Raw genomic sequence first — 23,545 nt, forward strand, 5'->3', positions numbered from 1 at the left:
TACCACTTTTTCATTTTTTTTTTTTTTTGGAGGGTGGAGTGGGGAAGGGGCAGGTTGGATGGAATTAGCAAATGATAAATACTTCATGGTCTACCACTGCATTTAATGCAACACACTCTACTTCATGGTCTACAACTGCATTTAATGCAACACACTCTTCATCACATATACATTATTTCAGTCTTGAAAATTCTGAATTCAGCATGAAATTCTGTTTCAGTCACCTTTCAATCAAGTGCAGGAAATTGAGAATATATTTCCTGAAACAATGGTATAAGAATAAACTAGAACTCAAAGCACCATTTCAATATTTATTATTTAAACGAATAATGAATTCATTTAACGTTGAGGACGAGCTCATTTTGTTGTGACACAAATTTCCCATACAGACACCAGCTGGAGTATACTAGGGACCAGCCTTCAATGAAATATTAACACACAACAAAGTGACTGTCCAATACACAAATCACTCTACTATGATACACAAGGATTCAAACAGTACATATATTTCATTACACCTTTTGTAGACATTTGTACCATAGTATTTGGCAAAAGGTAACAACCTGGCACATTACAGCTTGGTGTAAAAACACGGTATTTTCATGGCAATTTTTTTTTTCTAAATTGAGCAGATGGCCTTTTTCACAGCATGAAATTTTCTCAAAGTACTGTACCTCTGGCATTTAATGCACATAGTGTCAACAAGAACTTTTGTGTGCATTTTAATTCTGCAAATCTTTGTGTTCGTGAAATTCAAGGAATTAAAATGTAAAGGAACATAAAACTTAGAAAATATAAAACAATTTGTATATAGTCAAGTGTTCCTTCTACAGCTGGTGAATCTCCCATCTCGGCAGTATTTCGTCACGGGAACACACACACATAACAAAGTCTTTCAGTACAACAAAGTATGAGGCACTATCACCACCAATTTTGTATCCAATAAAATCTACTACACCTATATAAAACTTTATAAATGTATGTTAAAACTTTTTCTGAATACATCTTCTATACATATCTGATGATCATCGCATTATAACAATTATATTACCATCATGGCACACAATAACTTGTTCCACCAAAACCATACTGGACCCCACGCAAGACCAGCTTAACGTAGCTGAATATGGGCTATCCAGCTATCTTCTCAGATGGAAAATTAACAAACAAACAAACAAAAAATACCTTTTCTGGCTTGACATACTCATATCATGTAAACAAGTCATGCATTGTATATATATTGCAATCATAACATGTATCATCATATATCTCACCCATTTTCATGACTCGAAGTAAAAAGAATGCTACCAGCTAAATTAAGGAATATGAACTATAGCATCATACACACACATCGCAATGCATCAGCTATCTTTAGGAGCATGGGAATGAAGAGTGTGGAATACGCATTGACCAGACAAGATGGAATGTCACTTTGCATCCATCAATCAATCTCTACTGACCAGCCTACCACATAGGCTACTGGTACAATCAGGAGTCTGAGGTTGTTACCTTTGACATGCACTGTCACTAAACAGAAGAACATACTTTTCCTAATTATCCATTCAATGTAATGTATGTTCCCCCCCCCAAAAAAAAAAAATAATAAATAAATAAAAATACAGCCATATCTATGCATTGATAACTTTCAAAATGATTAAACTATTTTAATGCTATTTCAGGTTCTGAAAATACAACATCTTACCTATATTTTGCAGATAACCCAATTTAATTTGGTTAAGTGGTCACAGAGAAAAGTGGATCATTGTAAAGCATGTCATGGGTCTGCAATGTGTGAACACAACGAACAGAACTTAGTAGGAAGGGATTCCTGACATAGTACATGCTCTGCAAAGATCCTCTCATTTGTTTCTGACAACTGAAGCAAATCAGATGGGGGTTTTCTGTAAGATGTGGCTAATAAGTTATGGTTTCATACCCTGAAATTATATTTGCATTGATTCACTATTATTAAAGTTATCATTACAGAGGGTAAAGCTGTATTTTTTATTTATTTTTTATTTATTTATTTTTTTATTTATTTATTTATTTTTTTTTTTTTGGGGGGGGACATATGGTACATGCAGTTGAGCCTGATCCAATACATATTACTTTGCCTGATTTTCACACAGTTGACTAGAGATTCTGCAATGCACAGTACTGATAAAACTTGCTCCCCATACTCAACAAAACCTCAAATCCTAACAGTTGAGTCATATACATTATACCATTGCCACACAAAATATTGACTGGTTAAGGCAAAGTTCAACAGTACTGCAAATTAGAATTCTATTAAAAGAAAATACCAAAATCTTTCATTAATTCATCAGCATAAAATTTTATTCCAATGCTTCTGAGAGAGTTGTAAACTTGGCGGTATGTGAACTCCTTCCCACAAATATGTTTAATCTTCAACAGCAGCTGATACTTAAATTCCTCCAGATCATTCTTGTAGAGTTCTTCCAGATCTATAATGTTATTCTCTGTGAGTTTCATATTCCTACAGAGATTCTTGACTTGTTGATGATTGAGCTTCCTAGAAATCGCTTGACAATGACGGTCTTCCACGGTGTCATCTTTAAAAAAAAACAAACAAACTTTACAACAATGAATTAAATAATATACTGTCAATGTCAAAAAATGTGTATCTAGGTTAATTGTGATCCATATTTCAATGGTATGCAAGTTAACTGATAACAGAATATATGGATGTTTCATTCACAGTGAAAATAATCTGTGATAACAGATAAGAAAATAACAGAAAATACACTGTACATGTAATACTCTATAAGCCTATCTCACGAAACTAGCTGATGGAGCACCTATCTGCAATCTATTATAGCATAGCACAAAAATAGTAGATAATGTTTTATAATTCAAGGAAAATGATCAGTGCAACTGATTGACAAATTGCCCTACATCGACGTAAATAAGCACTGAATTGATCAGTGTTTTAGTAGTAGCCATGATAAAAAAATCATGGGCGTACATACTCGAGCAGGATTCGAACCCACGACCTCCTGATCAGTCTGTGCTACCTTCAAACTCTAAGAACAGTTATGGCATATTCATTTATCCAAAATTTCCCAATCATTTCACAATGTCCATACAGAACCATCAGGTAATATAAACACTTACACCTGATGGTAAGATTTTAGTTACACATGTATAAAAAAAAGAAGAAGAAAGAGCTTCACGTTGAAATGCCCAAATATTGTGTCACAAACTTTTGTCATTCAGAGTAGGTTTCACATTTGAGAGATGGCAATATCTTATGAGTTTGGAACTCCTTTACACACAATTCCTTCAAACCTAATTCATGTGGACATAGTCATGTCTTTTAGTGCACATGTTCAATGCTCCACTTTTTATTTGTTTTCCATTCAAAACACAGGCATAATTATAATGCTATCTTATTGAATCATATGGTTTTTAATGCTCATTCAAAATCACAATAGTGAGCTGGATCATGATCTTTCATGTGTGTGTGTGTGTGTGTGTGTGTGACTTAACCAGAGCCTTTAGCCATAAATTACAAGTTCTACTCATATAAATTAAGATGCTCTACATGTGTAATCTTTGGAGTTAATTCAGCGCCAACCCCATCATTCTGATCATACTTTCAAAGATTTTAGTGGCCAGTAAAAGACAGTGATATACATACGTACCTGCCATATTTCGTCTTTGTGCAGGTTCCTTAACTGGGCTTGGCGGTGGCACAGGTTTAACATTGGCTCCAACAGGGCTGGCACTGCAGACATCAGATGCACTATCAGCTTCCCTACTTGGACTTCTGGAAGAATCATTGTCCGACGAGTGAGTTGCACCACCAGTCTCATTACATTCTGCTGGTGGAGACTGGACTCTGCTTCCTTGGTTGCCATCATCACTCCTGACTTTTCCTGGCCCAAGTATCAACCTTATAGTTCCGTTTGGTTTTAAACATGGATCTCCTCCATTCCGGGCATGACCTCCTCGGAATACTTGAGACATATTTCCATTGGGTTTTTTCATTGCTACATTTCCCTGAGTTGGTGAGAGGTTTGATTGATCAGCTGCTGTTGAAGAGGATTCCGATGTGGGTGATTCTGACCGACTGTTATGGAACTGACTTTTTGGTTCGTCTTCTTGATTGTGCACTCTGTCTTTTGCTAATGTTCTCTTACTCTCTCTATCAGCACTCCCTTTAACTACAGCGATTTTAGCACCATGGGTTTCTCCACATCCTTTATCAGGTCCATTCTCAGTGACATCATCCTTCCTTCTATGCATATCATCCTCGCAAGAATTTGGGATCCTGGAATCTTGTCCAAGATCTGCAACTTTGAGTTCAAATTGTTCAGGACCATTGGTTTTTGTGTCACCAACATGTGGTCTATCAGCTTCCCGAGGGTTTTTTGCAGTACTGTCTGTATTCTTGTCTGCAATGGACAATTGATCACTAACTCTTGATGATCGCAGATTTTCATAATATCCAGTTTTCCCTGCATGACGTGGATCATCAGCATCTGACATGTTACCTCTTGAGGAAGAAGGCACCTCTTGACTTTGTTCTCCTCCATTTAGACTATGAATCTGGGCTGTGACTTTCAATTCTGGGCCACACCCAGGATCTGCTGGTCTCCCTTGCTGTCCTTCTGTAACAGATCCTGCTCCCCTTGCTGAGTAACATCCACTTACAACACCTGGACCTGTGCCATCATTGGTGTTTATCATGTGGGTTTCCATGGTACCAGGCAGATTGTCATCCAAACCACCTGTTGCTCCCTGGGTGTGGTTTTCCCTGGATTCATGTGACAGGGAAGGTGATGGATTCTCTCCCACATCCTTGGTGTCTAGTAGAGGATCTGCTGCAAACACACACAACATGCACATAATCATAATACCAGGAAGTTTGTCATGCACCACATGTGAGCTAGCTTGTGCAAATGAAATTCTGTGCTTTTATCTGCAGGACCAAATTTGGTCCAAATTTGGATATAATACAATGGGTGCACATCTATTATCAAAAATAATATTGGGGTATTGAGATTATGCAGGAAGAACATACATATTTCTAACGAACAAATAGACAAATAAAATCCCGGAGTTAATACTGTTAGTGATAACTTGTGTGCATACAGAACTCCTTTTTATTGCCATCAGTTTGTGATAGACATATTTAAAATGCTTTCATATATACAACCTAATTCAGGATAAATCACAAATTAAAGGCATTTACCAATAATAGCTTTGGAAAAGTGAAGAGACTCATTTCTTTGCCCTCTCCCCCCACCCTCCCAACACATGAAATTTCAACAAACACAAAGAAAAGGTGAGAAAAAAAACCACAAAGTGTTGTTATTTAATCACTTACTTTGTTCTGGTAATTTATCGTCATCAGGCTGTTGGTTCCTTTCCCTCTTTTTGATTGCATTTAGCTGCACATCTGTAAAACATGTAATGGCATATATTCAAAGACTTTTGCACATGCGAGAGATGATCGCTTTGGATTTTTAAAGAGACTGACATAAATAGATTACCTTAACATTTTTCTTATGTGTTCACACCCAATGCCTATGCTACAATCTTATTCATATATTACATAAAACCCAACAACATACCGTATACGCTGTCATTTTCGCATACAGATATTTTCGCAAATGACAAGGTTATAAGCATTTTTGTGAGATGTTGTTTTCAAGAATCGACGCCGACGCTTACGTTAATGTTCTATTAACAAAGCGCATGGAGACATTTTCCCGTGTTGTTAAATTCGCGATCCAACTGTGATTCGCGAAATTTGTGAAATTTACACCCTCGCAAAAATAACAGCTTGTACAGTACTTCCATGTAAATGTGTCTAATGAGAAAATATCAATCGTCACATTCTAGCAGCAGTCAAGTTGACAAAGGCTGCAACACAAACAAAGTATCAATATTTCTTGCCTTAGATGATAGAAAATCTGGAATTTTGTTGTTGCACTAATATGTGAAGCTTATCACTTGAAGTTTTTTAAGAGGCCGCATACAAGGTTGTATGCCATCTGTATATATATATATATATATATATATATATATATATATATATATATATATTATGCTATAAGTCCTAACAGACATTTGTGAGCCTTCTTCATAGTTAAGCCTGTTGATTCACTGTGTGTGATGCTAATGACAGGTTGTGCATACAATAAGCATCTAATAGGAATTTCTCAAAAGTTGAATTCTCCACATAATGTATTTAGAAGATATTACTGCACATACATGTATATCTATAAAATCAAGCTGCATGATTTATGTAATTTTGAATCATTTGAGACAACTGGATCACTTAACATGGTTCCAAAGTAACTCTAGGAAATTGATCATTTATCATGACTGTACAGGTGCATGGAAGAAGCCAGTAATCTACTAACATATAACTACATTGTAGTCTCTCCCTCAGACTCAGCGCCTTCTTCATCCTAGATTATGAACAAGGGTACACTGTGAATGTATTGTACCCTGAATGTGCTAAAAACAATGTAGCATTCAGTTGAAAACATTTAGTGTAAGCAGGACCACAGCATCAAAACATTTGGTAAGACTGTAGAGTCTGTATGAGTTAGTCATTTTGTGTTTAAGTCATGGTTTGGTGAGGTATAGAAATGATATGTTTTGCCCTTTTCCTTTACAAAGTTATAAATCCAAATCTTCCGTATGACATTTTCCAAAATAACAGTTTGACTAAGTTTATATGCATCAAGCTTTGACAAAACAAAATTGTAAGAGCCTGCTATTCAAAGTTTACCATGAAAAATTTTTTGTACAGAGGTTTAAAAACGAAAGATTTTTGCGTGTGTGTGTGTGTTTGTGTGTGTGTGTGTAGTTGATTGCCCATTTTGCTTTAAAAAACAATGCTAGAAACAGATTGTAAATGCATACATAATGCAAGTGGCCTTCTAATTAAGAATTTTTTTTCTTAATTAAAATTTTTTTTTCTTAACCCATTACACACACATCAAGAAGTTTTCTGGATTAGAATTGTACACATCTTACCATCACAATCATTGTTGGTGACAGTAGGTGCGTATCTCTTAACTCTCTCTCTCCACCACGAAATGGTCATGATGACCAACAGGACAACTGCGATGACCAAAAAGACTGCCAGCACAATCACTGTAACGGAGTAGTCCTTTGTGTTTGTGTGGGCTGGAAACAGAGAGACGGAGGGTATAGCAAACAGTAATTTTGTAACAAAATACTGCTTAGATATGTAATAAAAAAGTGGGATCTTATCAAGCATTCACAGGAAGCACATCTGAAGGACAGGAGAATACTCTTCTCATTCTGGTGATTGATTGACTAAAAGGTCTTTATTAAAGATCTGAGTAGGCAACTACTGTAAGAGTGGATATTTTTGAGGTGATTAAATTTTCGCGTACATGCAAACATTTTTGCGAGCCATATGTTCCAGTAGTTGATGTCTTGATTGCGCGGAATTAAAAACATGCAAAACTCTGTCTTTCCAGGCCAAGCGAGCAAAATTGGTCGCGAGAAATATCAACTTTTACAGTAACAGTCAAATTGCACAGATGTACATACAAAATTACACATTAATATAACAAGAATAATTTCATAACCATGTAAGTTAAAAAAAAAACAAAACACACATTCAAACATACTGTATATACAATTGGTACAAATTTAACTCTAATTAACTGTGATAACTCTTAACTCTATCTTAACTCTAAATTTAACTCTGATTTTCCTCAAACCTTACTGGTGTGTTCTACTAATATGCTGCATTCACCCAATCCACATGTTATATAATATAATATATACATATACATATATATGGCTTTAATTTCCCTTTAAAATCAGTGAAAGGGATCAGAGAAAATCCTTGCAATTTGCGTTTATGCCTCCACGAAAGCCACATACACACCTATGGCTTCTGGCTGAGTTGGTGTAACTGGTGTAGTACCGGTACTGTCATCATCCAGCCCAGTTGAGGTACTCTGTGATGATGAAGTCTCTTGGACTGCCTCAGAAGATGAAGGTCCCTGAGTAGGAGTTGAAGTGGTTGAATCATGCTTTGGAGAACACACTGTATCTGTCTCACCCGTACAGGGCTGCTGCTCATATTCCCCATCCTTACACTGTGTGCATGGGTTGCAGGAGCGACAGTTGGGCTGCGACTGATAGGTCTGCGTGGGGCAACTCTGACATCTGTCCAGAAAAACAAACAAACAAACACACAAATCTTGATATTCAAACTGGTTATTCTAGATGCCACAGGACACAATTTCTGTTTTGGTGTTCCCAACTGTTGTGTAGAGGAGAACAAAGCACAGGCCATCAATAATAAAATTTGCTGTTTAGCATTTAAAGCAAAACATAGTACAGTCAACTTCGGATACCTCGACGTCGGATAAGCCGAATATCACTTACCTCGGGGGCAAAATGAAAGTCCCGATTGTTCCTATGGAGTTTCCGTGTACTAAAATTTGCGTAGCTCGAAGAAAATAACTCGAAATTCGGTTACCTCGAAGTGAAATCTGCTGTCCCGATCTTAATTAACTTATTGTTTTTCCCAGCATGTAGCTCGAATCGAAATTGCAAACATCACTCAGCATCTCCGATTAAGGGCAAGTCCAAGATATCGCGCACCTTACGTATGGGACATTCAGAGATTTCAAACCTCTGGAAAGTAATGAAGGAGCACTTGGATTTTACTGTTTATCATCAGGAGGACTGGTAGCCCTGAGAAGAATATTGTGTTTAAGTTTGATGTCATTTGACCTTGGGTAAATCATTTTATTAAGAAAAATATGGCAACTTACGTATGGGACCAGAGAAAAACTAGATTTTTCAAAATAAAGTTTGAATTGAAAATTCTCTGAAAGTACCATACTGATCAAGTTCTGTTTAGAAGAAGAAAGGTACAATACTGAAGTATCTTTCAGCAAAGTTTCACTGCAAAAGAATAGCGCATATTTTCATGAAGTTGGTTTAATTAACGAAAGTGCACCTTACGTATGGGACATGGCTCAACTTACGTATGGGACATTTGTCTTTAGTGCACAAGTGTATTGCTATGAAGAAACTTGTCTGGCTGATGCAATTTCCCAAGAAAATGAGCTATTTTTAGTAGTATTCTGAGATCAAAAGTGTAAAGTAATAAAAGTTGGTATGCCAACTGTTATTCCTGAAGCGTCCTCCACACTCACTAGTAGTGGGTATGCTGAACGCTGCTAATATGCTAGCGATGTTTTAATTTTGTCCAAGCAGTAGTATTGAATCACAGGCAAAAAAAGCCACAGGCAATATACTATCAAAAAAAGTTCTGCAGCCTTACAAGAACTATGTTTTCACTTTAAATGTTACTTGTTCTGTAAACCTTTACCAACTGCTGAGAAATTACCTCGTGCTTTCAAGCAGTTAACAAACGATGCATTTGTATAACATATTCAGAGAAGCAGTCAGGGCATTTGTGGGATAATTTCATTTGGAAAGTGGTACCACACACAAACTGGTTTCTACATCAAAGTCATTATCCATTATATGATCACATAAGGTGAAAATATTCAATCTTTCATCAAAATGATTTACAGGCCATACATAACATATGACAAGCATTTCTTTTTTTCATTTTCTTTTTTTTTTTAATGAAAAGTATGCATTACCCAGCCCGGTTAGTGAGGTATATGTCAAGGCAAAAATGATTTTTTTTTTTTTTTTTACATTCCTCAAACGAATCTTTGAAAAAAAAAAAACTTAGGCAGCAAGTTGTCATATTTTGAGAAGTTTTGCTAACCTCTACCTTCTCAGTGAGGACACGATCACTTGCAGCTGTTGTGAATCCAGTAATGTAAAATCTCACAGGATTTGTTAATGTGGCATTTAACAACAAGATTACAGCCATTCCACAGGGCAACCAGTGAGATACTTGTATATCACAACTACATTTCCATGGGCAAAAAAGAAGTAGAACTACGTGTATCACTGAATATGATTAATACCTCACCTAAAAATTGGGGAGTTAGCTCATTCCACAAGATTTTTGAATGTTTTTTATTGAAAAATTGTACAATGGCAATGCGTTACTCTGATTAAACATGTGCTTTGCTCATTAAAATATTAGTCACATGTTCCAATCTCAAGGCAAATGTTCAGAAACTAAGGGAGTGAGCAAAATCCACTAAGATTTACATAATTAAAATGCTGTTACCATGGCAATGAATGTATTTCTACACTGATGAAAGATGAAATTTACACATCTTGGTATGGTACCAATTACATGTGCCTAATTTCAAGCCAAATACTCAAACTCTCAGGGAATTAGCTTAAAGGACAAATCCACCTTCAGACACCGGTGGATTGAGTAAATGCAGCAATATTAGTACATCTACATAGTACAGTAGACACATGTGCCAAATTTCTAGTCAAATGCTAAGAAACTGAGGGAGTTAGATCAAATAATCCATTATTTTTTTTTTTGCATGCTTTTATTGAAAAAAAAATGTGGTTACCATGGCAATGCATAGCTCAACATTGACAATGCTGAGATGTCTTTTGCACAGCTTAAAACTACAGCTTAGACATATGATATGTGCCAAATCTTAGGTCAAATGTTAAAAAAGTAGGGGAGGTAAATGCAATCCATGATAATTTTGTGTGATTATTTATCTTTAAATATTTTACCATGGCAATCCATTGTTTCATTATGATAATGATGATGAAATTTACACAACTTCTTATCATAGTGGTCAAGTATGCAAAATATCAGCCAAATTTTCAACAATGATGAAAGATAATGTTTACACATCTCTGTACTGTACCGGTTGCCTGTTCCTAATTTCAAGCCAAATGCACAAAATCTGGGGGAGTTAGCTTAAAGTAACAAAAAAAAAAAAAAAAAATGCTGTTACCATCGAAACGCATTGTTCAGCATTCCTGAAAGTTGTGTCTTGCATTATATCTGAATTTTACATTGGCCAAATGTGCAAAACCTCACGTCAAATGCTCAAAAACTGAGGGAATTAGCTAAATCCACTGGTAAGTTGCATGATTTTCATTTTAAAAATGTTGATTACCAAGACAACACATTGTCCAACAATTATAAACTGCAAAGTCTGCACATCTACATGCTGCAGCAATCACATGTGCAAAATTTCAAGTCAAATGCTAAAAAATGAGGGAATTAGCAAAATCTGACATTGTACATTTTTGTATGATTTCCATTCAAAAATGCTGCTACCATAGCAACAAATTGTACAACAATAAAAAGAGATGAACTTTTCACATTAACATACAATAGCCAACACATGTGCCAAATTTCAAGTCAAATGTTCAAAGAATTAGGGAATGACTCTGATATTCAACATTTTTGGATGATTTTTCATTAGACTAGATAGATATTGCTATGGTGATTGGTAATAAGCCTCCAACATGCCGCATAATGTATGGTTCTTACAATAGGTCTGCAGCATATATCGTGACAATGTGTGATGACAGTTTCACATAATTGGCAAAATACTATAAACAAGGCAAGTGCCGTAATGTGTCACGCCCACAAATGTACAACACCTTTTTTTTAAATTTTGTTCACAAATGGACCTATGGATCAAAAGTTAGGAGTCATAATTAAATGCACAGTACATTGGGCCCTTAAAGTTCATTGACCCCTGCCTGTGACCTTTGACCTTGTGGTGACCATCAACTCCCCAAGGGACATCTACCACCCAAGTTTAGTCACAAACGGACTTATGTATCAAAGTTATGGTCCATAATCGAAATGCACCCTAAAAACTTAACATTGAGCCCTAAAAGTTCATTGACCCCTGCCTGTGACCTTTGACCTTGTGGTGACCATCAACTCCCCAAGGGACATCTACCACCCAAGTTTAGTCACAAACGGACTTTTGTATCAAAAGTTATGACCCATAATCGAAACACGCCCTAAAAACTTAACATTGGGCCCTAAAAGTTCATTGACCTCTGCCTGTGACCTGTGAACTTGCAGTGACCATCAACTTCCCAAGGTACATCTACCAGCCAAGTTTGGTCAATACACTTACGGATCAAAAGTTATGGCCCATAATCGAAACGTGCCCTAAAAACTTAACATTGGGCCCTAAAAGTTCATTGACCCCTGCCTGTGACCTTTAACCTTGAGGTGACCTTCATACTTGGTGAAAGGTAAAACTTTGTATAACCACTCTTCCCTCCAAGTTTGATTAAAATTGAAGACCAGAGTACAGAGTTATTCAAGTTTTTATAGCGTTACGGACAGACGACGGACAGAAGGACGAACGCCGCAGGCGATCCCTTAGTCTCCCCTCACCTTCGGTGGGCTCGACAAAAATGACATGGTTGTTACAAATGTGTCAATTATTCACTTTCCTTGAACTAGGCTTTTTGGATGAATGGCTATATTGTCTAGAGAGTAGGTATTTGGGGATTTGAAGATTTGACTTATGACTCTTTTTAATATGACTGTGAATGTTCTCAGTCATCCAGGTAAAGTATCACATGAACTACATCGGTAAATCTAGTCAACTGGACTTCCTAAATTCCCTGACCCTATTACAAGTCAACAACCAATTGCCGTCAAAGATTAGTCGGCCTGGGGGGCATTTCATCAACGAGTTCGTCGGAGGTTTTCACCGACAAATTTGCTATCAGCCAATCAGACGCAAGGATTTCAGTAGCTTTTAACAGTTGTCGGTGTAAATCACCGACAAAAAGTTTCATGAAACACCCCCCTGATGAAGCGTCCCAGAGCGGACATGAAACGTCACTACTCCAAATTGCAAGTAAGTCCAGTTCACTAGATTTACCGATATAGTTCATGTGACCCTTTTTGATATAATGCTGCATGTACACCATGTTCCCAGCAACCACAGCAACCACGTTTGAAGCCATCATGGACAAAATGGGATGGACGATCTGACTTCTATGCTTGTTTGAAGATATTCAATAAATTTATGACTAAATGAACTTCAATCCAACATCACATTTATTATGAGAACTCAATGTCTCTTTCTGGCTACAAAATTATTCACTTTCATTCTGTAATGACCATGAAAAAGCAAGTCAGACTTTTAACAGCGTATCATCTCAGAATCAACATTTGACAGTCAGATGCCACGTCATGTAATGACCAATGATGTATATCCCCATACACACCATGTATGGGTGGGGTATGACAAATCCCAGATCACGGAGATTCTTTTGTAAACTCTAGTGTCTAGCGACAGGAGATACTGATGTTATCAGGAAAGGCACATGCAGACTCACGAGAGACTTGGCAGTGCTACAATCAGCTAGTTCCTGTTGATTTTTGTAATCAGTACAGCTAAAAGCTCACATTTAAAACCACTTATTTGATTGTACATCTCCTGTCTGCAACTTCCTGTGGGTTTTAGACATTGCACATCAATCTGTGAATGGACACAATACATCATTAGTGCAAGTCTTGTGTATACTTTATATTTAAAGCTTTTATTTTAGCGAGGGTTTAAATTTTGCAAATTTTGTGAATCACTGTTTGACCATGAATTTAACAACACGCAAAAATGTCACCATGCATTTAAGTGATAGTACACTAATGAAGGCATCTGTGTCAAATATTCATGAAAAACAATATCTCGCGAAATGTCTGTTACCTTCTCATTCATGAAAATATCTGTAGCGTAAAAATATCTGTAGCGCAAAAATAACAGCATATACAGTATCTATAAACAATTTCAAGGCAGAGTTTAATATATAGTTATCATTACATTTCACTAGAAAAATTTGCAGAGAAGTAAAATATGATGAGTTTTGTTCTTGAATGTACAAGTAACAGCTGCCTGTATGGCCCTATCCATCATGGAATAACTACATCCAACACACATCTAAAACTACATATATTGTCTAATAATGTGTACATTTGCACATACATCAACCTCTTCACTTAATGGAAGTACAATTATCATAATACTTACAGTTGAGAGTTAGTTGTTTCATCACTGTTCTCGCAGCTTAGGTCATTTCTGTATGTTCCTGGAACACATATCAACAGATACTCTGTTCCATCTTCACAGATTACTGTCATATGAGAATCACTGCTACAAGTTGAATGCCGCTCCTGTTAAAACAAAAACAAAACGAAACAATATGCACACAAAATTGGTAACAAGAAACACGAAAAGAGGATTTTGGTCTCCCTATAATGGAAAGCACACTGAACAGTATACTAAATTGCGGATTTCTGCTCATTTTAATGCTTTGTCTGTTTTGTGCACATAAGAGTGTAATAGATACATTGTACCAAACTATATGCACGCAGTAAGGCAATGACATTCTTTGACTTGGTGACTATTAGAAAATTCACTATCTACAACTCTTATGCAAATACTTTTAAAAATCACTGACAAAAGGCAAATGGCTCATGTATGACATACAAGAGAGTAGTTGAGTTTGGCTACACAACCTCAGAAGAGTTTCTGAATCATTTCATTGATTACTTTGGTACCAATATGTTGGCTTTTTGGCAATCTAAACAAGAGACCTGGGGCTCTCACGCTCACCTGAGTATTGCAACTCCACCTTCCATGCATTCTTGCAGACTCTTACTTGAGAACATTGGAAACTTTTGGTGGGGGTAGCTTAGAGAGCTGGGGGCATGGTGTCATTTGCATATTCCATCACACTGGTAAAAATACCTGCCAAAAACACTGTACTTTATAGAATGTTGGATTATGCAGTTTGGAAAATAAAAGACTAAGTCCTATCACTTCTGATTCTAGAGAAGAATATTATTGAATATTCCTTAATTTAAGAGGTTTGCACCCCTTATCCCATCATGAGCAAACTTGAAACTACAGTCATCAATGTACTATCTCATAGTTTTAACTTTGCTCTATCACTTCTGGTTCTAGAGAAGAAGATTTTTTTAAGATTCCTTAATTTGGGGGGGTTTGGGTCCCTCTGGGGGCCCCCCAGGTGGAACATGGCGCCCATTTGAATCTAGAGATCCAAGGGATGCTACATGCCAAATTTGGTGAAAATCGGTGATGGGGCTCTCAAGGAGAAGATAAAAATGTAAGAAATTTACGCACGACACACGACAGACAACTGACAACGGACGCCGGACAAAGAGCGATCGCAATAGCTCACTTGAGCCTTCGGCTCAGGTGAGCTAAAGTGAAATTATCCATACTGATTTAAGCACGCTTTATGTATATATGGCATCAAACTTTTTGAGATTCATCTGTTCTCTATCTTTGCTCACCTTATGGCAAAGATCATAAAGCTATATTTTAAAAAAATCATTATCTCTTCTTTGTTTTGTAATTGTTGTTGCTGCTAACTTCCCTTTACAACTGACTGACAGTCAGTTGTAAAGGCTGATGGCTTATGTATCAGCCATCTATCAGCTGATGGCTGATACACATTTTTTTCTGCCAAAGTAGAAAAAAGAAAAAATCATGACATGCATGCAGTCAGTTTATTAACCAAACTGACTTACACGTTACAAACCGAATTCAGGACATGATGGACCTGCATGGTGAGTTGTCAACTACAGCCAAATCTACATACATGTACAACTACCTATTTCATGCACAATGTTTAGGTTATATGGTGCCTTTTTGAGAGGTTCCACAACATCAGGCAGTATGATTCATTTAATAGACTACTAGTAGCTGACCCATCAAGTGCTGGTGCATTTCTCTTCACAGTGACTTTATTTTTGTGATTTTTTTTCCTAAAGAGCAATACTAAAAAACATGCAACTACAAAAAATGCCTAAACAACAATGAACAAAAATGACACTCTAAAATATGAATTAAAAGAAAAAAAAAGAAGCTATACCAGCACTGAATCAGCACTGGATCATGCACAGCATGCTTGACCTACTGTAGTTGAATGATTCTGTGTAGTTGAATCATTCAACTACAGTAGGTCAAGCATGCTGCATGGACAATGACATGCCGATATCTTGGGTATAACAACATGCAGTACACAATACTTCAAATGCCTGACACACTTCTTGTTTATGTACAGGAAATCACCACATGAAATATTCTGCACTCGCATATTACTGCTTGATTCTCATTCTTATTAATTTCCTTTCCCTTGCAATGGCGAAATTGACAACATGCGGATCGAAATGGTAGACAAGTACCAATTTGCAATCTGTTTGCACAATATCAGCACTTAATGTACAGTAAATCAGGATCATGTGGAGAATTGATAATTTTAAATTTTTAATGCATGTATTTGGCAAATATTAGGTAGGTTTGGTTAAGCTCATTAGGTAGGTTTGGTTAAGCTCAATCAATATTTAAAAAAATGAATACAAATCAGAGAGCAATGTACCAAAACTTGCTACTTTGAGTAACAAACTGAAAAGTTAATATTTCAAAATATGCCACCAATTAAAGGATCAGTCACATATATTTTGAGACTGTGGTCTTTTGAATATTCTGTGCTGAATAAGAAAATCATCACACAAGATAATTTTGCTGAATGCAGGACAGTTGCTTCTTGGACTAAACTGGGTAGACATCAATACAGGAAGAAGAAAGGGCATCAAACTTTCCTTGCATGTGTCAACTTACTTTCATTTATTGCCAATTTGCAAAATGCGACTTCTGATGTTTCATCGACAAAAATAAAAAACGCTATGTCATCGCACTTGTCTATAAATCTCACCTGAATAGACTTTGGCACCCGTTGAACCACATGTTCTCCTGTATAGTTACTGATGGGGTTACTGTAAGACAGGTGCTGGAGACAAAATAAACATGAAAGTCAAATGTGTGGACGCTTTCTGTTCTTTATTTTCATGCTGAAGAATCACTGACTTCAGAGAGATGATGATATTGTTGGGCAAAGACTAAGCTTCGTCAAATCAGATAATTCTTTTGAGCATCATAATTTAACATTAAACCACATCCTCCACGGCCACAAGGGCAACCGTGCAGCGGGTGCATGCAATTATTTCTCACTGTGGTAAAATTGCCAATGACAAGAAGCAGTGGGAAAGACCAATGATTGCACAACTCCTGGCTCGCACGAATATCATAGAAAAATAATGCAGTGCTCAAACTCGTGAAATTGCAGGACATCTTTGTGACTCAAGCAAGCTGTAAACATAACATCAAAGGGAAACTACTGCTAATGCTTTGGACCTATACTATCTAACCACCAAAACAAACAAAAAAACAACAACAAACAACAAACAAAAACAAAAACAAACAAACAAACCTCTCACGACAAGGGTCATATTTTTTCCATCACAATAGGCACATGGAAAATTAGATGATGTTGGGTGCAGCAGTGCATTGTAATTCCTAAAAAGGACATACTTCTCCATACCATTGGGAGCGTGATGTCAGCAGTTGTTTGGTAGTTATGAAAGCCAAAAAGTAATTAATCATTTGGGGAGCATACAAGACACAGTTCTCCAGTTGATATTAGGCCCAGCAAAGTTTTAGCCATTAAAAGTTTACTTGTAAAAAACCTGGTAATATCAACTATACAATCGTCAAATACAGTGCACATTAAAGAGACTAGCTGTACAGTACTTGTTGAGGTGGGAATTCATGTTTTGAACATTCGTAAGTGAAATAATGAGAAACCTCTTATGAAATATGAAAGAGCATGTAGTTTTAAGAAGGATTCAATGTTTATTTGATGAAAGTTGGTTTTCAAATTGCTGAGATATCCAAAAAAGTGATAATAAAAGGCGACAGGCCACATCTTTTATTAGGATCTCTTTGTTTCAACTTGTTTTTTGATATCTCAGCCATTTCAAAACCGATTTTCATCAAATAAACTTTTGATACCCCTTAGAATTGCATGCTCTTTGACATCTCATAGAGTGGTTTCTAAAAATATCTCGCAAAACATTAAAAGCTTAATCCTTACCTCAACCAGAACTGTACGCACCCTTTAAGATACATTATTTCATATACACTGTGCTGATTTTTGAAGATTTAAAACAATAGAAAGCATGCCAAAGATAACTAAAGAATCAATTGTAAAGTGATGCATTTATCACATTTTTCTTCCGAGGAAAATTTTCTAATCTGAGTAAAACAAACTTTTCTTGCCCAAATATCACATTTATATGTGACCATTAGCATAAAACTGTGGTAACTTTACATATGAAGATTTACACAGTTTTATGCGATGGGAATTACAAATGATGGCCACTCTGCAATCGGTGGTAACTGTATATGGCCGGAGCCACATTTGCTGTACCATGATACAAAATTCTTCCATAACCAATCAAAGTCAAGGAATGACCTATGGTTATCACTGAATGCAGAATTGCCATCTATTGTACCATAGATACCATACCCACGGCTCGACACTAACGGTGGCCCGGTGGCCTGGGGCCACCAAAAATGAAAGTCGGGCCACCAAATTTCAAAAAAGGGCAAATTTGGTGGCCCGCCTCGGGCCACCAAAATTTTTTGAAAAGTATGTCAATAAATTCGTAACTTTTTGCGCCGGAAATTAGCAGTTAGATTTGTTTAAAGGATGGATGAAAAGGACTGAATGAGTGCCTGAGAGTGAGTGTTGCAAGTTTGTTGAAGTTTATTTATGAGTAGATATGTCCAACTTCTAATTCTTACTATCATAAAACTTAAATATTTGACTCATTAAAAAAAAAAGGACTTTTAATGTTTTTTATTGGGTTTTTTTTCGGGACACCAAATTTTTCTCTTGGGCCACCAAAAATTTGAAATTTAGGATTTTGGTGGCCCCATCGGGCCACCAAACAAAAAAGTTAGTGTCGAGCCATGCCATACCATACCATATACCATACCATACCATATACCATACCATACCATACCATACCATATACCATACCATACCATACCATACCATACCTGCACCTGAGGAGTGCTCAAATGCTCCTAAAGTGTACTGTACCATAAATGTAGCATATAAGTGCACCGCATGCATGACCCTTTTGCTACAAAATGAGTTACCCCTCTGAACCGAGTCCAAAAATAACTCATGAGGTGTGCTTTCTCCACAGAGTGCTAAAACACTCCAAATCTGGCATGGTATGATATTGTATGCATTGGATTACACTAATTCACTTTGGTTCACTTTTGAGTGCTCAAATGTAGCCAATAAAGTTACCACAGTTCTATGCAACAGGGCCACTGTTTCCTCTCTGAAGATGGCTGTAACAACAAATGTTTGATTGGATTTACCTTTCAAGGTTATATGAGGAATGGACTTTCATGTGTGATATGTGAACAAATAAAAGTGATACAAAACTTATTTACCAATTATGGTATGCTCCCATATTATATAAATTATTGAAATTCCTGACAAATTAATACTATGCAAAATGCTCATTTTTTTTTTTTTGTGGGGGGGGGGGGGGGGTGAGGGAATTTAGGATGCACGAAGTCACTGCGATGCACAAATACTAGCAGTACCAGCATATAATGTGAAAGTGTACTCAGTGAAATATACCGGTAAATTTTTTAAAAAAAATGTACGGGATGAGCTTCATGTGCAGGTCTTTCCAAACCTACTTTAATATCCCCTAGCCCAGGGTAGGTCAGATAAATCCTCTCATTGAGGGTGCAGTGATTCTGTTTTGATGCATTTCCCATAAACACCTTCCCATCAAGTATATTTTGAATCAGTCTTCAACAGGTAAAGGAGGCAAAATTCCTCCATTACATCAGCCTGGTTGGGTAAGTATTGGTATTGAACATTTCACAACATGTTAGTGCTGCGTGCTTGCTCATTGGGCCAGTACATACATGTATGGCATCGTGCTGGGTCAGTAGCTTTCTAGCATTCATGATTCACTTTGGCTAGTGTAATTTATCTAAATTCACAGATTTGTAGAGCAACATGTTGTTTTACATTGTCACAACAATGCATCATTTTCCTGAGGTTCAGTACCTCATGTAAATGGTTCAGTGGAACTCTCGTCCAATTAATGCCAAAGCTACGGGGAAGATTATGAACACAAAGACCATGCAAACACTAAGTTAAACAATAGAGCAAATGAAAAGGAAATAAATGAAATGACACACCCTTTTAACAAGGCTAAATTACAACATGCATTAAGCAAACTACTGAATCATCACATGAAAATGAAAACAAAAAACAAACATGTATATTTACTTCAGATTCTAAGCATGACAATCTTTATTCTATATTTACCAATTATAAGAGAGTCACATACATTGTATGACCAACTGTATAAAGAGAAGAGCAATATATGACTCATTAGCAATGATTTATTGAAGGAACTGTAAACTTGCTTGACAAGAGGTGTACTGAATGACTTGATCACAGTAATATTTGGAAGTCATGACGTTTTACGTCTTCCTTCAGGAAAAATTTGAACTCACTGACAGCAATTATGCACAGAATGTCTTCATGAAAAAGAACATGCAGCATGAAATTATGTTGGGTTTTTTTTTTTTCTACAATAAGGTTTCCTGTACGTCTTTCCGATAAAATGTGGTTTGGTGGCTAACTGACTTGGCAGTCACCTCTTGCAACAACAGGGCATGTTATATGAGATGACATCGTACAGTATGATAACTGCTATTATGTGAAAGTATAAAGCAAAGTAAAAGGTAGTTCTTTGTTAATGCATGAAAGCAATAATAATGTTTGATTACATGAGGTGATTTCCATTACTGTATCTGTTGCGATCTTCAACTCGTCTTCTCAGATTACGCAGGCAAAATGGTCAAAAAGAAAATGTCAGCCCTTCCACTTCCTTAAAAAATACAGCAACAGAGATTTCCTGTATGTCTTTCCGATAAAATGTGGTTTTCAAACCCTCACAATGAAACAGAATGATTTCTCTGTGTTTGGCTCATACTGCTTTCATGTTCTCTCAGAGAAATTATAACCGTGTTATGACAATAATACTTACTGACTCTACTTCTGCAGGCAAGGGAAATGGCGCACTTCGTGTATGGCGTGCACACAGGGCCAGGAGACCAAAAATCAAAGTATAAAGCAGTCTATCATAGCAGATGTACATTGTGTTGCTGAATGAAGACCTGGTCCCGCACACAGGCTGTATATGGGTAGAAGCAGGACTTGCATGTCATTTAATTTCATCATTGCCATAGCAACTGTTCTACATACCCATGGCAAGACTTTAATCTTTAGTTGTGCTGCTGATCTATTGGCCAGCTGCATTATCCACACAACGATCAACTCTCAACAACATCACCTGGCCTGATGTACTCCTACATGGTATTTTATATTAGAATTCTGAGAATTACATCTGCCTCATAAACTTCGTGCTAGGAGGTAGAATGAATCCATTTGATTTCTCCCTCGTGTCAGAGTTATCATCACTTTTACGAGTGGTTAAATCCACCATCAAGAAGAACATAGATGGACTGAGAATACAGTGTTGTATAAGGGTTATTCCCTCTCTGTAGCAAACAGTCTGATTATCCATCTTGTATTAATCATATGGTATACAGCATGATGAGTGTACTTGCAACAAAATAAAAAAACAAAACAAAATCACGAACAACATGATTTTCATGTCATGAATGCCATGACCAACAGATGAGGTCAATTATCTTTCTCTGGATTCTTTGACAATGTCAGGTAAAATAATCAGAGGTAGAAATTTTAGAGATTGACAGTAATACGAATTTGAACTTACTGTACCGTTATCAATCAAAGTATTTCAGCTATATCCAAGGCATTTTTACCAATGATATATCCTCTAATAAATTTATCACTGACATTTTTACCAGTGACGTTCATACTACTTCTGTCTTCTCTTACAAATTTAGTTTGACCGCAGTTTATGGTGGGATCCTCTACTGCATATATCTAACATTAATTATATCAGCATGCTTGAGATGCAATCTCACAGAAATTGATGGTTATCATTGAAACGGCAGAATAACCCTATTTCACAAATTAAGATAATAATGTCAACTCTCCCATGTTGATAGAGATATTGACTAAAAAGTGAGGACACAAAAGTCGAGCTAAGAAAAGGTGCACTTACGGAATAGGTGTTTATAATCTACTCTGGTTTACATGAACTGAGTCATTACAGGCTGAAGCAGTAGTGTCTGTGGGCCTGGAGTGTGTGTGGTACGCAGATCACTTGACCAATCAAGGCTAAATCTATAGCACAAAAAGTGAGTACCAGGGTACAATTGATTGCAAATCTCTCCATGTATCAATTCTGATTGGTATGGTATCAAGACTAGTAGTATTACATTTCTTCCTGACTTGAGCTTTTATTACTATAGGCATGGCTGGACACTAACTTTTTTGTTTGGTGGCCCGATGGGCCACCAAAATCCTAAATTTCACATTTTTGGTGGCCCGAGAGAAAAATTTGGTGTCCCGAAAAAAACAATAAAAAACATTAAAAGTCCTTTTTTTTTTTTAAATGAGTCAAATATTTAAGATTTATGATAGTAAGAATTAGAAGTTGGACATATCTACTCATAAATAAACTTCAACAAACTTGCAACACTCACTCTCAGCCACTCATTCAGTCCTTTTCATCCATCCTTTGAACAAATTTAACTGCTAATTTCCGGCGCAAAAAGTTACGAATTTATTGACATACTTTTCAAACAAATTGGGTGGCCCGAAGCGGGCCACCAAATTCGCCCTTTTTTGAAATTTGGTGGCCCGACTTTCATTTTTGGTGGCCCCGGGCCACCGGGCCACCGTTAGTGTCGAGCCCTGCTATAGGGTTCAGAACAATCAATCAATTGGTCATTTGTCAAATCAGTCCATTTATCAACCACTGATAAAAAACTAGGTATCATATTTTGTGAATTATCTCATTGACAAAGACAGCATGCAATGTATGTGCACCTACATGTACATGAAATTCACTCTATGCAATTTCTCCTAGATCAGAGATCTCCCAAGAACATAATGTCCTTCAAATTCTGTTCATATTAACTCCTGTAAAACAAGAAATTTGTGCATGCATGAAACTTTTGAGAATTTTGTGAGGAGCAAAGATTCCCCAAAGGTTTTTGTTTTGTTTTGTTTTGTTTTGTTTTGTTTTTTCCACAATGCATTGAATGCTGGTAGCAATCCAGGAAAGTAAAATGTCAAGTGTTTCTGGTTTTACAGTAACTGTGTGTTTCAAGGGGAAGTGAATGCAGGATGCAACTGTTACGGATGTTCATTGTAAAGATACTCATGCCACCATTAATGGGATGAACATCTAACATGACCTCCTTTGTCTTCAGGTTTTACATATTAAAAAAATCACACCACTCATGAAATTTGTAAAAATGGTGAAATTCCACTTTTCCAGTGAAATCACAAAGTTTCATCAAGTTTATGAAGAATTGCCAAAATTAATGTCATTCTCAAGTAACACATTATTAACACATTTATTAACTTAATAATTCATAATTACATGCCATCTTTAAGCTGGTTTTATGTTAGAATGATTAGAAATTCCAACAAATAGACTGGCAGTATAAGGTACGATAATACGCCAGAGGCAGACTGTACCAGACTGGAAGAAGAAGAAGAAGTATGTTCTTTTCTTACACTTGGAACTTTTAGACTTTAGAAG

The 23,545-nt window shown here is 36.6% G+C and overlaps 1 protein-coding gene across 1 annotated transcript; it reads right to left on the minus strand.

Annotated features, from left to right (window-relative positions):
- Positions 1-4,187: 4,187 nt before the first annotated feature.
- On the minus strand, positions 4,188-16,794 carry LOC139735859 (uncharacterized). The gene is made up of 7 exons (XM_071646606.1): positions 16,666-16,794; positions 13,953-14,095; positions 7,907-8,190; positions 7,018-7,170; positions 5,354-5,425; positions 4,678-4,847; positions 4,188-4,418 (listed from the first exon to the last, which is right to left on the minus strand). Exons 2-7 carry the CDS (start codon positions 14,060-14,062, stop codon positions 4,188-4,190), a joined length of 1,020 nt encoding a protein of 339 aa, XP_071502707.1. The 5' UTR covers positions 14,063-14,095; positions 16,666-16,794.
- Between the last annotated feature and the right edge of the window lie 6,751 nt (positions 16,795-23,545).

The sequence above is a fragment of the Diadema antillarum genome, unplaced genomic scaffold (assembly GCF_040938485.1).
Source record: "Diadema antillarum isolate AM-2024a unplaced genomic scaffold, OU_Dant_1.0 seq00000604_RagTag, whole genome shotgun sequence".
NCBI lineage: Eukaryota > Metazoa > Echinodermata > Echinoidea > Diadematoida > Diadematidae > Diadema > Diadema antillarum.

Excerpts from the sequence above, each read along its gene's own strand:
- LOC139735859 (XM_071646606.1), bottom strand. The coding sequence starts at position 14,062 with ATGACAGTAATCTGTGAAGATGGAACAGAGTATCTGTTGATATGTGTT. Across the intron at positions 8,191-13,952 it reads GAAACAACTAACTCTCAACT|ATGTCAGAGTTGCCCCACGC; the intron begins GTAAGTATTATG and ends TTTTCTGGACAG. Across the intron at positions 5,426-7,017 it reads CACCAACAATGATTGTGATG|ATGTGCAGCTAAATGCAATC; the intron begins GTAAGATGTGTA and ends CATGTTTTACAG.